Source organism: Apodemus sylvaticus, chromosome 2 (genome assembly GCF_947179515.1).
Source record: "Apodemus sylvaticus chromosome 2, mApoSyl1.1, whole genome shotgun sequence".
Classification (NCBI taxonomy): Eukaryota; Metazoa; Chordata; class Mammalia; order Rodentia; family Muridae; genus Apodemus; species Apodemus sylvaticus.
The window spans coordinates 26600472-26616175 of record NC_067473.1 but is presented as its reverse complement, the minus strand read 5'-3'; the positions used below and the strand labels follow the sequence as shown (position 1 = coordinate 26616175).

At 43.1% G+C, this 15704-nt stretch overlaps 1 protein-coding gene across 1 annotated transcript in view; it reads right to left on the bottom strand.

Annotated features, from left to right (window-relative positions):
* Positions 1-1290: 1290 nt before the first annotated feature.
* Positions 1291-15704, bottom strand: part of LOC127677813 (uncharacterized) — a 60613-nt gene continuing 46199 nt past the window's right edge. The window contains exon 9 of the mRNA XM_052172804.1: positions 1291-1434. Within this exon, the coding sequence (XP_052028764.1) occupies positions 1291-1434 (144 nt within the window). The remainder of the gene's footprint in view (positions 1435-15704) is intronic.

The following is a 15704-nucleotide window of genomic DNA, read 5'->3' as shown; positions in this document are numbered from 1 at the left end:
GTATAAATACTCTAGTTCTTCTTAGAAGGGGGAACAAAATTCCCACAAAGTGTGGAGCAGAGACTGAGGGAAAGACCATCCAGAGACTACCCCACCTAGTGATCCATCCCATATACAGTTACAAAACCCAGACACTATTATCAATGCCCACAAGTACTTGCTGACTGGAGCCAGATATAGGATATAGCTGTCACCTGGGAGGCTCTGCTAGTACATGCCAAATACAAAGGGGGGCAGTATCAGCAAGCCACTAAAGAGGATCACCAATAGCGGAGGAAGAGAAAGGATCCAAGTATCTGAAGGGTTTGCAGCACCATAGGAGGAACAACAATATGAGCCACCCAGTACTCCCAGAGCTCACAGGGACAAACCCATCAACCAGAGAGTGCACTCACAAAAAAGGACCAAGCATGGCAGGACTCTGAAAGACCCAACAAACATCTGAAACAGTGGATGCAGATATGTGCACCCAATCAATGACAGAAGCACCTGATCCCTGTTAATGAGCTAGGGAAGGCTGAAAGAAGCTGAGGGCAATCCAGGAGGAGGACCAGCAGTCTCAATTACTCTGGACATCCAGGATCTCTCAAACACTGGCCCACCAAACAGGCGGCCTGCACCAGCTGATATGAGGCCCCCAGCACACATACACTAGAGGTCTGCCAGGCCTGTGTTCATTTAGAGATGGTTTACCTAACCCTCAAGCAATAAGAGGTTCCAGGGAATTTAGAGGTCAGGTGGGGGTGGGGTGGGGACATCCACGTGGAGATGGGGGAGAGGAGGAGGTATGGGATATGGATCCGTTGGAGGGTGTACAGGAGGTGGTAGGGTGGGGTATAAAATATGGAGTGTATAAAAATAACATTAATTAACTAATGCACAAAGTGGCTTCGAACGAAAGAGTCAGGATTTACAAACCAAATTTTCATTCATAAATAAATAAAAAAACAGGCTTTAAATGACAGTTAATAAAAACAGTAAAAAGCATGAGCAAAAATGAAAAGTAATAATAAGAACAAATAACATCCCAATAACATAACAAATAGCAAAACAATAAAAAACAAAACTTCAACCAAAAGTCTAACAGTAAATTATGTGAAGCACAGTTCTCTCACTGTACTCTTAGGAACACAGATGTACAGCCTGTTTCTCCTCTTGGACACTTGGTGGCAGGGCAGTCACCTCAGTTCTTTCTCAAGGGGTGTTGTCAGAGCAGGAAAGGGAATGACATCCTGAATCAGCTGAATCATTGGCTGGGTAGTTAGGGCCTATTCACCCTGAGGAATTGAATTATGTAGAGGAAGATTCATCCAAGGAATTTTGTGGTTGTTGAGGATGGAGCTCAGCAGGAGGCTCCTGAGGTGGGAAATCATTCTGCATGAGGCCCTCTTCCTGGTCTGTGGAAATTTCAGCTCTTGCTACCATTTCTGGAACCTGGAAGAGGAAGGCAGCTATTAAGACAGAGGCTTGGTGGGGACATAAATGTCAGCTGTCAGGCTGCTGCCTCCCATCAACTCAGCAGGAATGTTATCATTGATCTTTGAACTGACACCATTGCTGTTATAACTGCAGGCAGGGCAAAATATTCAGCAGCACTCACAAATACATAGGCTGACAAGCTGCCACTCAGACTTCTATCAGAGCAAACCAATAAATGGGCAATGGGTAGAGACTTCATTGGGTTCCCCCCCCCCCCCAAAAAAAGCAGAAGGCCACATGCCACCCTGATCAATTAAAATGAGAAGCACGCAATGATATTTCCATTTGGCTTTTATTCCTGCAAGTTGTTTCCCACCTGGGAAGTCATACGTCCCTTGCATGACCTCTATTACACGACCTATAATTTTTTTCCTTTTTTAAAATTATGTATTTTTATTTTCTATATTCTTTGTTTATATTCCAAATGATTTCCCCTTTCCCCTTTCCCCTCTCCCCATATGTCCCATAAACCTTCTTCTCTCCACTCATTCTCCAATCACCTCTCTCCTTTTTTTCTCTGTTCTGATAGTTCCTTCCAATGCTACATCAAGCCTTTCCAGGATCAGGACCCTCCCCTTACTTCTTCATGGGAGTCATTTGTTATGCTAATTGTGCCTTGGGTATTCAGAGCTTCTGGGCTAATTAATATCCACTTATCAGAGATTGCATTCCATGTGTATTCTTTTGTGATTGGGTTGCCTCACTTAGGATGATATTTTCCAGATCCAACCATTTGCCCAAATATTTCGTGAATTCATTATTTTTAATTGCTGAGTAGTATTCCATTGTGTACATATACCACATTTTCTGTATCCATTCTTCCATTGAGGGAATGTGACAGGTTATTCACCTGTCACCCTTATTGTACTGTAGTTTCAAGCAGAGCAGCAAAATACACTTGACATTAATTCAGTATCTCACAAGAGCCTAACATCCCAGAATACTTGCACATAGACAGAACAATGTACAACTACATTCCATGAGGTTAGTGACTACTTGAGCATGTGGATTAGAAAGGTGCTAGGTGAAAGCAAAGATGGATCCAATGGAAAAATGGTATAAAACAGTATTAGCCTGATTGAGTTGCTTGTCCCTACCTGATGTTGGGTTTGGAGGTTGCTGGTCTTCTCCTGTTTGTCTTTACCATTCATGTTCAAGCCAACCAAGTATTTCTCTATGAGAGACCAGTCAAGAAGTACTTCCTTGCTCTCCCGCATCAGCATGACCCTTCTCTTCTTCACAAGCATCTTCTCCATGAGGAGCCGGCTATGCAGGTTGCTGGAAGCACACTCTGTATAGTAAGATCCTCCTCCCCTTCATACTTACAGGTCCCAATAAGCCCACCAGGACCCAGGTTGCCATGAAGACCTAATACAATACATCTCAATACATCCATCAGAGCTGCACAAATAGCAAACAGCAACTTGAGGGAGTAAGGATTGCTGCAGCCCAAATACCAATAAGGGTCCACGTCTCTCCAAAAGAAAGGGGGATCTTCAACTATCCATGACAGCCCAATGCAATGGGGCAACATCTATTAGTAGGGGGCAAATCCCATCAAAGAAGGTCAGTAGAACCAAGAGGAAGGCATTCTGTCCTTGTATTATATCACAGTCAGGTCTGTAAAACCCTGCCAAAGTACCAGAGGCCTAGCACTGCATAATAACCCTCTCATGAACTAAATCACTTTTATATCTAGAGACTCCTAAGTATGCCTTGATAATACTGGGAGGGGTAACAGTCTCTTACAGACTTATAAAAGGTGAGTCCAAAATCCCAAGGCACACTGTCAGCTAAACATCAGAAGGGATAGAACCAGACCTGCAGACTCTCCAGTCCAGAAAGAAAGGAAGGCAGAAATGGCCTTTCCACAACTGGTGCCCTCCCTCACTGGTACTTACCTATAGAAGTTTATCTCCTTCTTGAGCTCCTGGGTGTTCTCTCGGGCCTCACTCTTCTCCATCTCTAAGTTGTGAAAAATGACTTGATCTCCTTCTCCTTTAACTTCAATTGTTCATACATTGGATTCAGCCTCTGGAATGTCCTGTTCCCAGGAGCACAGAACTCCATGAATGTGGATGGTTAAGAATACATCATCTCAGGCTGGGTCCTGTCCTACCCCAGGCCCAGAAAACCACATTCTAGATTCTATATACTGGGATATTCTTCCGCTTTGGAAACTTGTTTTCCTGTCTCCGGGGTAGCAGAAGCTAGGCATCCAGGTGGAGGGTGCCAGGTCTCCCTGTGTTCGCTCAGTAGGGCTGGAGATGCAGTCTAAGCAGCTATAATCTCATGAGTCTAGGCCACAGATCTTTGCCCATCAGAAACCTGGGATATATTTCCTGTTTTCACAACAGGGATTCTAAATCCTGAGAAACTTATACCTTAGAGACGGACATTACACATAATTGTGGAGATGAGACCAGACATCATCACATCTTTATAATCTGCCCAGGAGATACAAATGTAAGAACAATTGTGATCCCAGAGCCAAAGAACAGTGTTGACGGGGGCTCCCAGAGTTCAGCACTAACGAATACTTGAAACTGTCTTATAGGTAAATCATCAAGACAAAACACAGACCCCTAGTTTCCAAAGTGTGAAGGGAAATATAAACATACAAAGTGCATGCACAGGTAGGTGCATGTGCACACACACAGACACACAGAATTGGACACAAATACAAGGAGAAATGGAAACAGAGTCAGAGAATGAGAGAGACAGAGATAGAAACTGAAGGAGCACAATGAGATGCAGAAGAAATGCATGCAACATTACTGTCTCAGAGTATAAGGTCCAAAAAGAGGAACAGGCAGAGCATCAGGCGTCTAGTCAAGCACTGAGATGAACAATGTAGACCAGGCCTCTCCGGCTGCTTCCAGGAGCTTCCAGCACTCAGTTACCTGCCAGGCAATTACAAACACTCAGCACAAACTCACAGCTCCTACAAACTCACAAACCCACCTCATACCAAGGGCTTTCCAAATGTATTCTGGGACTCATTTTCTACTATTTCTATCCCTGAGTTCCTCATTCCCACAACAAGTCCCTCTTTTCCACTGGAGGGATCAGAAGAGGCCATTTACCACATCGCTCCTGAGCAAGCTTCAGGTTCTGCCTTTCCTCTAAGAAGTATTTTGGGACATGAGGTTGGGCATAGGGACATTCTGGTGGTACAGTTTCCTAGAAAACCCCTCCTTAAAGGGTAAGATGAGGGTGACATTGCTGACCCCAGACTGACACCACTGTGTTTGGAGCAATGCATACCTCTTGTTCATGGCTCCCTCTGTGATGGAGATCAGGCGATCATTCACCTAATTTCTCTCCTGGGTAATGAGCTGCAGCTCTGTGGTCAGCTTCTCCTCTTCCTTCTTGGCCTGCTTCTTGCTTAGGACAGTTTCAGGGGATGATGTCTGCCTGCCAGCCCCTGTAGGTAGAATAACACAAGTGAACTTGCATGGTGGGGACACAGAGTATAGACAGACGACCCTGAGACCTGTATAGAAGGACAACAGGCCTAGAACCCAGTGACACCACACAGGGTTTGGTTCAGGCTTGAGATGCCTCCTCAGTGCATCTCAGATCTCCCATCACTGTATAGAGACCTGGAGATGTAAGCAGACAGGTGTGTCCTGTCTCCCTACACATGCTTAAGATGACCACAGAGATGGCTTTCATGGCTTATTAACATCTGCACGGGTGCATCTTGGCTTCAGAGTCCTCAGTCCTGTGGTTATACAAGTCAGATGATAAATTCATGGTCCACACTATATGAGTACTTGGAGATGTTCACATCTCCTACCCTGTTACTTGATGCCAGGGACATGGGATTATAACATCATGCAGCGTGAGAACATGCTCAATACACTGATCAGATCCCTGTACTAAAACCCCAAACACCCCAGAAGTATCAATTGAATCACATCTCTGTCTGGGTCTATCCCCTGCTACAGATTTTTGTATGTAGTACAGAAATGCTTCCTACCCACAGCTGGTGATAAAGAAAGGTAGGGTGGGAAATGTCAGGGAGAGGAGAACATAAGGTCATGGCCTGGAGCACAATTCTCTCCCTGCTACTACTGTCAGATAGCCACTGAAGCTAAATGAAGCCATGAGAGTGAAGTGCAGTGATGCCCTGCCCTAAATTTGCATAGGTTAGACCCTCTGTGACTCCTGATGGTCTCATTCTGTCCCCTGTAACACCCACTATACCCACTGAAAGTAAAGACTTGGAGTTCACAGAATAACAGCTTTGACCTTGCCATCTCCTGCCTTAAGGACTAGAGAAAATAATGTTCTGAAATTCTTGATTTTCAAGAATTGTGATAATCATGAAAGTTCTGTTCCTACCCAGACACTGCAGTTCCTGTGCCTCATTGTTAGAAAGGCCAGCTCAGGCCACCCCTGCACATCCACTTCCCCGAACTTACTCCGCATTCCCCAAGACCATCTCCTTCGTCCTTCATCACTCTCAGAAGAAAGAGCAGTTTCCTTCCTCCTCTCTCTAGTCTCTCTCCCATCTACCCTCACTGTCCCAGAAAGTTTTCTCTGTCAGGCAAACATGTATAGAGGAAGTATCCTCTATACACTGACTGAGAAACCTCAGTGTACATGTTGTTGCTACAACACTGGTGACATCACAGAGGATGCCAAGAACTCTCTAGGAAACAATAGAATGTCCAAGAAGGGACTGCTGATGTCATGGGGTACAGCCACTGGCTGCTAATGTTCTCCCTATACTGATAGAAAGCTGAGCTGCCCTTTCCTGGAGTCTTCCCTGGGGCTTAGCCATTGAGCCCATCCTCATTCCAAAGCCAGGGTTTGCTCTAGGCTTGATTGGCAACACCCAAGTCACCCCAATGTATCTTTCTGAGTGTTTACTTTTCAAAACCTTCTCAGAAATGTCTCATCCTACCTCAGAATTTTTGCAATCAGCTATATGAACTATTAAAATCTGATGAGAACTCACTCCAGTTTTAATATGCAGTCAAAAGTTCTTCTTTCTCATCATGTACAGGTTCATGAAATCACATCCAGGCAGTTCCTGCAGGGCAGGTTGCAATGTCGGTGTGTGTTAGGGGGGACAGTCATGAAGCCCTGTGTTTAGCATTTCAAAATTGCCCCAAGATGTCTTAGGAGATAGAGAGAGTAACAGTATCTTTGTGTTGGCAATAATTTGAGATCTGTTGTTAGGGGAAACTAGAATATTTGAGCCACCAATGGAAAGGCCCTCAGGCTGAGTTGAGGCTCTCATCTCTGCACCAGAGTCACCAAAAGAGGATTGCTTACAGCCCTCTGTAAGCTACAAAATGAGATTCTGTCAGAACAAAATAAAATAGTCAACAGCAATAAAGTGTGTAGGATAAAATAATAGATATAGGTTAGTGCACAGAGCATCTCTGTTTGGGTTCATGATTGGCCCCGTAAACCACACAAATACTTTTCTAAGGAAGATAGGGCACTTTTATTGAATTCAGACCTTAATACTGATTGATCAGAATGATAGCTAATGTTTTGGTTGTTAAGCAATGACCTCAAACATTTGTCTTTGTCAACTTATAAATTCAAAACAAGACAAAACAAAACTAAACAAAACAAAACAACCACAAGTAGCTCATATGAAGTGGTCAGTTCTAATCAGGCCATTTCAGATATAAGAGTGCATAGTGGATCTTAATTTGATGGGTCTCATGTAAATGTTTTAGAACCTTGTAAGTTTAACAAACATCATACTAAACACAACAGGATTTGATCACCATGACTTTGCTCTGAGACATGTTTGTTTTTCTGTGTCAATGATGGGCAGGCATATTATAGCAACAATCTGAAATTGTTGGGGTAGACATAGAAAAAAATGGCTGTAGTTATGCTGGTGTGTACATGCCTCAGCATTAGAAAATCCAGTTCTCTTCCAGTGACTAGTACTGACCTAAGAGTCCTAGGAGCCCCACTTGTAAGCCTAGCTACGAGAAAGTGGAAGCAGGAATGTTTGAGCTGAAGGTTAACCTGGAAAGCCAGGTAGAGAACAACATGGAATATTTGAGACACTGTTTCAGGAAACAACACTGAAAAATATTATATACCCACGGCCTCAGCTACAAATCCTTGTTTATTATAAAGAACTTACCATTCTCTCATTACCAGTCTTTCATTCTGGGAAGATGGAGAAGTAGAGATGATTTTTCTTTTCTAAAGATTTTGTTCTATTGTTCCCTGGGTCCAGATTAATAACAAATGAAAGTGGTTATGACTTTTTGAACTACTGAGTATTATCCACTGCTGCTGGCATGATACTGTGCCAATGACAATCTCTAGCTTCCCTGAGTGCTGCTGCCCCATTATGAAATATCAAGTGCTGAGGCTAAAGCCCAGTGAACCTTTCAAGGGGATAGACAGAAGTCATCAGAGATACTCCACTTCCATGTCCTGAGATTAAATCAAGCAGACACAATGGGGACCTAGTAGTCTAATTAGCCGTACATCCTTCTCCCACTCCCATGTTTCTTAGTTCAGTACAGGACAGAGTTCATGCATCTTTATCCCAGATTTATCTTGATTTATTTCCCCAGAGCCCAGACCTTTTAGAAAATTGTGTGTAGTCAAGCAATTGCTGCCCTCAATAAGATTTGAAGATCATTGCCCTGCGGTCTGAGGTCACCACCATCTTGGCTCCTGTGACCAAGCAGCCAGCTCAGCCAGAAATGCAGGGAAGACGAGAGTGAAAGATTGCTTGGGGCACAGCCCTCCTGGGTTACTTATGAACGTAGGAGCTGGGCAGCTCTACAGGTGTTTGGCCACATATCCTGCAAGAGAGCATCTGACTTGCATGGAGTCCTGCACTTAGAGGGAGAGAGCCCTGCTTTCAGAGACCTGTGCCACATCTGACAAGGGGAAGATCTCACTTCCTGACACTCTCTAGAGAACTGGCAGGAGCAGGTTAATCGCCACTGCCCTGTTCCATTAGATGTGGTAGACGTGTGCCACATCTGACAAGGAGAAGATCTTACCTCCTGATACTCTCCCGAGAACTGGCAGGAGCAAGTCATTTGGTAAGAATCATCCAGCACCCATAGAGGCCCAGAGCCGCTCCCTCACTACCTGGGCACTGAGAAAGCTGAGCAGCACTGCTCAGGCCCCTACTTTCAGGTAAAAAGCACAGTCTCTGTTCTCCTTCTTAGGTGCTCCTGTTGAGGCCTCGAACTTGTCTAAACATGGTAAGGTCATGCTGTTATTTTACCTAATGATACAATTCTTCTTGATAAGGCTTGCCTCCTTCCATATCTGTAGCAAACTTGTCATATCACAGCCATCTATATCATGTAATATGCCTCTCAGTCATGGATATAAAACAAAAGAAAAATCTTGATTCAGAGCAGAGTCATGCTGACCATGTACCATGGAATGTTCTGTACATTGTGGGGTTTGTTAATCTTATTAATTTCTACATCTATATACTTCTAATAGCCCCATGAAATTCAAGGTCAGTATTACTATTATGTCTAAAATAGCTTGAGTCAGGGTCCACATAGGGCAGCATTTACAGCCCTTGTGCATGAGCTCTTGTGGTTTTTACACAGAGCTGGCCCTGAGAAATAGGTAGTGCATATTATTGATCTGTTGCCCTGATTGGTCAGTCTTGAGGTATGCATTCAATAAACCATCCCTGTTTAGCTGGATTCAGGGCTTTTTTTATTTTTAGTTATTGGTTTTTTGAGTGAACCCTGGACAAGAACCCTTCCATTTCGCAGCACTTAGGAGTGTGAGCCAAGGTCAGGAATGGTGATATCTTGCAATACATTATGTGACAGTAGGATGGGTGATTTATCCTTTGTGATAAGGATCAGGGGTGTCCTTGGTGCTTTTTAGGTCCCTATTGGCCTTGTGCAACACCTTCAAGAGCCCGGTTCTGATTTTCCTTGGGACCATTTTGTTCCCATGATGATGCACTCAGACATGCCTGGGAACAACCAGAACAATTAATTGACAGAGAGCTGGATTTCTATAATGAAGGTAACATTGCCAACTTATGTTGCAGAAGATTTGTTTTGATTGCAAACTATAAGATTGTGTTATTTACTGAAAAAAAACAAACAAAACATTTTACAGTTTAGCCCAGCCCTAGCACAGATCTTTAACCCAAGAGCTTTCGGTTCATTTTACTTTCTTGTCCTGTGACTCAACACTAGAACACACCTGTATTGTAAAGCAAAAAAAAGACAACTCCAGGTCAAGACTCAGAGCAAGTAACCCTTGAAAGGGAATGAATATAAGTAAACCAAAGGAAGGTCTTTAAGTTGAAAGATATTGAGGACAGAGTGGAGTAGGAGGGTCAGGTGAGGGCTTGACCTCTCTGACCTGGCAGGTTTTCACCCCAGCATCTGGCTCCTGAGTCTTCATTGTTAAAATTAAATGACTGGCGTATGTGTATTTTTTAAATGTATTTATTAATTATTCAATTTGGTTACATCTTAAATAATATACCACTTCCTGCTTACTCCTCCAACAACCCCTCAAACAACATCTGCCCTTTCCCACTGCCCTGTGCCTGTATGAGGGCGCTCCCCCACTCACCCACCCTCTCCTGATCTACTGCTTCTGCATCATACCCTAGGGCATCAAACTTCCACAGTACTAAGTGCCTCTCCTCCATTGCTGTCAGGCAAGGCCATCCTCTGCTACAATGTATCTAGAGGTAAAGATCCCTCCCTGAACACTTCTCAGTTTATAGTCTAGTCATTGGGATCACAAGGTAGTCCTGGCTGCAGATGTTGCTCTTCCAACAGTGTTTCCATTCCCCTCTGCTGCTCCAGCTTTTCTCTCAGCTCCCCACCAGATTCCCTGAGCTCAGTCTAATGGTTGGCTCCAGTGGTCAGCTGCTAGCCAACCTTCTGTAAGAACCTTCACAAGAGGATCCTGTCAGCAAGCACCTCTTTACCACAGCAACAGTGTCTGGTTTGGTGTCTGCAGACATGATGGATCCCCAGGTAGGGCAGTGCCTGGATGGCCCTTCCTTCCGTCTCTGGACTATTAGCAGTCCCTGCTCTTTTGCTCAGGAACATTTCTGGGTTACAAATTTTGAAATGAGTTGGTGGGACCATCCCTTGAAGGAGGGTGGTCCCTGGGGTTTGTGGGAGTGTGGGGAGGTGGCTATGCCCCAGGAGCGTCTTCAGGAAAGAGCACTTAAGCTTCATGTTCAGTACAGGGAGAACATTAGCAGGGAGCCAAGGGCTGTATGTAACCCATGACATCAGCAGTCCCTTCTTGAACATTCTTTTTTTTTATTGTTATTTTTTTTATTCGATATAATTTATTTACATTTCAAATGATTTCCCTTTTTCTAGCCCCCCCCCACTCCCCGAAAGTCCCGTAAGCCCCCTTCTCTTCCCCTGTCCTCCCTCCCACCCTTTCCCAGTTCCCCCTTCTGGTTTTGCCAAATACTGTTTCACTGAGTCTTTCCAGAACCAGGGACCACTCCTGCTTTCTTCTTGTATCTCATTTGATGTGTGGATTATGTTTTGGGTATTCCAGTTTTCTAGGTTAATAACCACTTATTAGTGAGTGCATACCATGATTCACCTTTTGAGTCTGGGTTACCTCACTTAGTATGATGTTCTCTAGCTCCATCCATTTGCCTAAGAATTTCATGAATTCATTGTTTCTAATGGCTGAATAGTACTACTCCATTGTGTAGATATACCACATTTTTTGCATCCACTCTTCTGTTGAGGGATACCTGGGTTCTTTCCAGCATCTGGCAATTATAAATAGGGCTGCTATGAACATAGTAGAGCATGTATCCTTATTACATGGTGGGGAATCCTCTGGGTATATGCCCAGGAGTGGTATAGCAGGATCTTCTGGAAGTGAGGTGCCCAGTTTTCAGAGGAACCGCCAGACTGCTTTCCAGAGTGGTTGTACCAATTTGCAACCCCACCAGCAGTGGAGGAGTGTTCCTCTTTCTCTGCACCCTCTCCAACACCTGCTGTCTCCTGAATTTTTAATCTTAGCCATTCTGACTGGTGTAAGATGAAATCTTAGGGTTGTTTTGATTTGCATTTCCCTAATGACTAATGAAGTTGAGCATTTTTTAAGATGCTTCTCCGCCATCCGAAGTTCTTCAGGTGAGAATTCTTTGTTTAACTCTGTACCCCATTTTTTAATAGGGTTGTTTGGTTTTCTGGAGTCTAACTTCTTGAGTTCTTTATATATATTGGATATTAGCCCTCTATCTGATGTAGGATTGGTGAAGATCTTTTCCCAATTTGTTGGTTGCCGATCTGTCCTCTTGATGGTGTCCTTTGCCTTACAGAAACTCTGTAACCTTATGAGGTCCCATTTGTCAATTCTTGCTCTTAGAGCATACGCTATTGGTGTTCTGTTCAGAAACTTTCTCCCTGTACCGATGTCCTCAAGGGTCTTCCCCAGTTTCTTTTCTATTAGCTTCAGAGTGTCTGGCTTTATGTGGAGGTCCTTGATCCATTTGGATTTGAGCTTAGTACAAGGAGACAAGGATGGATCAATTCACATTCTTCTGCATGCTGACCTCCAGTTGAACCAGCACCATTTGTTGAAAAGGCTATCTTTTTTCCATTGGATGTTTTCAGCCTCTTTGTCGAGGATCAAGTGGCCATAGGTGTGTGGGTTCATTTCTGGATCTTCAATCCTGTTCCATTGATCCTCCTGCCTGTCACTGTACCAATACCATGCAGTTTTTAACACTATTGCTCTGTAGTATTGCTTGAGGTAAGTGATACTGATTCCCCCAGATTTCCTTTTGTTGCTGAGAATAGTTTTAGCTATCCTGGGTTTTTTGTTGTTCCAGATGAATTTGATAATTGCTCTTTCTAGCTCTGTGAAGAATTGAGTTGGGATTTTGATGGGTATTGCATTGAATCTGTATAGTGCTTTAGGCAAAATGGCCATTTTAACTATATTGATTCTACCGATCCATGAGCATGGGAGGTTTTCCCATTTTTTGAGGTCTTCTTCCATTTCCTTCTTCAGAGTCTTGAAGTTCTTGTCATACAGATCTTTCACATGTTTGGTAAGAGTCACCCCAAGATACTTTATACTGTTTGTGGCTATTGTGAAGGGGGTCATTTCCCTAATTTCTTTCTCAGCCTGCTTATCCTTTGAGTATAGGAAGGCCACTGATTTGCTTGAGTTGATTTTATAACCTGCCACTTTGCTGAAGTTGTTTATCAGCTGTAGGAGCTCTCTAGTGGAGTTCTTTGTCTCCTGAATTTTTTTTTCATTCTTTTTTTTTATTCGATATAATTTATTTACATTTCAAATGATTTCCCCTTTTCTAGCCCCCCCCCACTCCCCGAAAGTCCCGTAAGCCCCCTTCTCTTCCCCTGTCCTCCCTCCCACCCCTTCCCAGTTCCCCGTTCTGGTTTTGCCAAATACTGTTTCACTGAGTCTTTCCAGAACCAGAGACCACTCCTGCTTTCTTCTTGTATCTCATTTGATGTGTGGATTATGTTTTGGGTATTCCAGTTTTCTAGGTTAATAACCACTTATTAGTGAGTGCATACCATGATTCACCTTTTGAGTCTGGGTTACCTCACTTAGTATGATGTTCTCTAGCTCCATCCATTTGCCTAAGAATTTCATGAATTCATTGTTTCTAATGGCTGAATAGTACTCCATTGTGTAGATATACCACATTTTTTGTATCCACTCTTCTGTTGAGGGATACCTGGGTTCTTTCCAGCATCTGGCAATTATAAATAGGGCTGCTATGAACATAGTAGAGCATGTATCCTTATTACATGGTGGGGAATCCTCTGGGTATATGCCCAGGAGTGGTATAGCAGGATCTTCTGGAAGTGAGGTGCCCAGTTTTTGGAGGAAACGCCAGACTGCTTTCCAGAGTGGTTGTACCAATTTGCAACCCCACCAGCAGTGGAGGAGTGTTCCTCTTTCTCCACACCCTCTCCAACACCTGCTGTCTCCTGAATTTTTAATCTTAGCCATTCTGACTGGTGTAAGATGAAATCTTAGGGTTGTTTTGATTTGCATTTCCCTAATGACTAATGAAGTTGAGCATTTTTTAAGATGCTTCTCCGCCATCCGAAGTTCTTCAGGTGAGAATTCTTTGTTTAACTCTGTACCCCATTTTTTAATAGGGTTGTTTGGTTTTCTGGAGTCTAACTTCTTGAGTTCTTTATATATATTGGATATTAGCCCTCTATCTGATGTAGGATTGGTGAAGATCTTTTCCCAATTTGTTGGTTGCCGATCTGTCCTCTTGATGGTGTCCTTTGCCTTACAGAAACTCTGTAACCTTATGAGGTCCCATTTGTCAATTCTTGCTCTTAGAGCATACGCTATTGGTGTTCTGTTCAGAAACTTTCTCCCTGTACCGATGTCCTCAAGGGTCTTCCCCAGTTTCTTTTCTATTAGCTTCAGAGTGTCTGGCTTTATGTGGAGGTCCTTGATCCATTTGGATTTGAGCTTAGTACAAGGAGACAAGGATGGATCAATTCGCATTCTTCTGCATGCTGACCTCCAGTTGAACCAGCACCATTTGTTGAAAAGGCTATCTTTTTTCCATTGGATGTTTTCAGCCTCTTTGTCGAGGATCAAGTGGCCATAGGTGTGTGGGTTCATTTCTGGATCTTCAATCCTGTTCCATTGATCCTCCTGCCTGTCACTGTACCAATACCATGCAGTTTTTAACACTATTGCTCTGTAGTATTGCTTGAGGTCAGGGATACTGATTCCCCCAGATTTTCTTTTGTTGCTGAGAATAGTTTTAGCTATCCTGGGTTTTTTGTTGTTCCAGATGAATTTGATAATTGCTCTTTCTAACTTTGTGAAGAATTGAGTTGGGATTTTGATGGGTATTGCATTGAATCTGTATAGTGCTTTAGGCAAAATGGCCATTTTAACTATATTGATTCTACCGATCCATGAGCATGGGAGGTTTTCCCATTTTTTGAGGTCTTCTTCCATTTCCTTCTTCAGAGTCTTGAAGTTCTTGTCATACAGATCTTTCACATGTTTGGTAAGAGTCACCCCAAGATACTTTATACTGTTTGTGGCTATTGTGAAGGGGGTCATTTCCCTAATTTCTTTCTCAGCCTGCTTATCCTTTGAGTATAGGAAGGCCACTGATTTGCTTGAGTTGATTTTATAACCTGCCACTTTGCTGAAGTTGTTTATCAGCTGTAGGAGCTCTCTAGTGGAGTTCTTTGGGTCACTTAGGTAGACGATCATGTCGTCTGCAAATAATGATAGTTTGACTTCTTCCTTTCCAATTTGTATCCCTTTGACCTCCTTATGTTGTCGAATTGCCCGAGCTAGTACCTCAAGTACAATATTGAAAAGATAAGGAGAAAGGGGGCAGCCTTGTCTGGTCCCTGATTTCAGTGGGATTGCTTCAAGTTTCTCTCCATTTAGTTTGATGCTGGCTACCGGTTTGCTGTATATTGCTTTTACTATGTTTAGGTATGGGCCTTGAATTCCTGTTCTCTCCAAGACTTTAAGCATGAAAGGATGCTGAATTTTGTCAAATGCTTTTTCAGCATCCAATGAAATGACCATGTGGTTTTGTTCTTTGAGTTTGTTTATGTAGTGGATTGTATTGATGGATTTCCGTATATTGAACCAACCCTGCATTCCCGGGATAAAGCCTACTTGATCGTGGTGGATGATCGTTTTGATGTGTTCTTGGATTCGGTTGGCAAGAATTTTTTTGAGTATTTTTGCATCGATGTTCATAAGGGAAATTGGTCTGAAGTTCTCTTTCTTTGTTGGATCTTTTTGTGGCTTTGGTATCAGCGTAATTGTAGCTTCGTAGAAGGAATTGGGTAGTGTTCCTTCTGTTTCTATTTTGTGGAATAGTTTGAAGAGTATTGGTGTTAACTCTTCTTTGAAGGTCTGGTAGAATTCTGCACTGAAGCCATCTGGTCCTGTGCTTTTTTTTGGTTGGAAGACTTTCTATGACTCCTTCTATTTCTTTAGGCATTATGGGACTGTTTAGATGGTCTAGTTGGTCCTGATTTAATTTTGGTATTTGTTATCTTTCAAGGAAATTGTCCATTTCCTCCAGATTCTCCAGTTGTGTTGAGTACAGGCTCTTGTAGTAGGATCTGATGATTTTTTGGATTTCCTCAGTTTCCGTTGTTATATCTCCCTTTTCATTTCTAAGTTTGTTAATTTGGATACTTTCTCTGTGCACTTTGGTCAGTCTGGCTAAGGGTTTATCTATCTTGTTG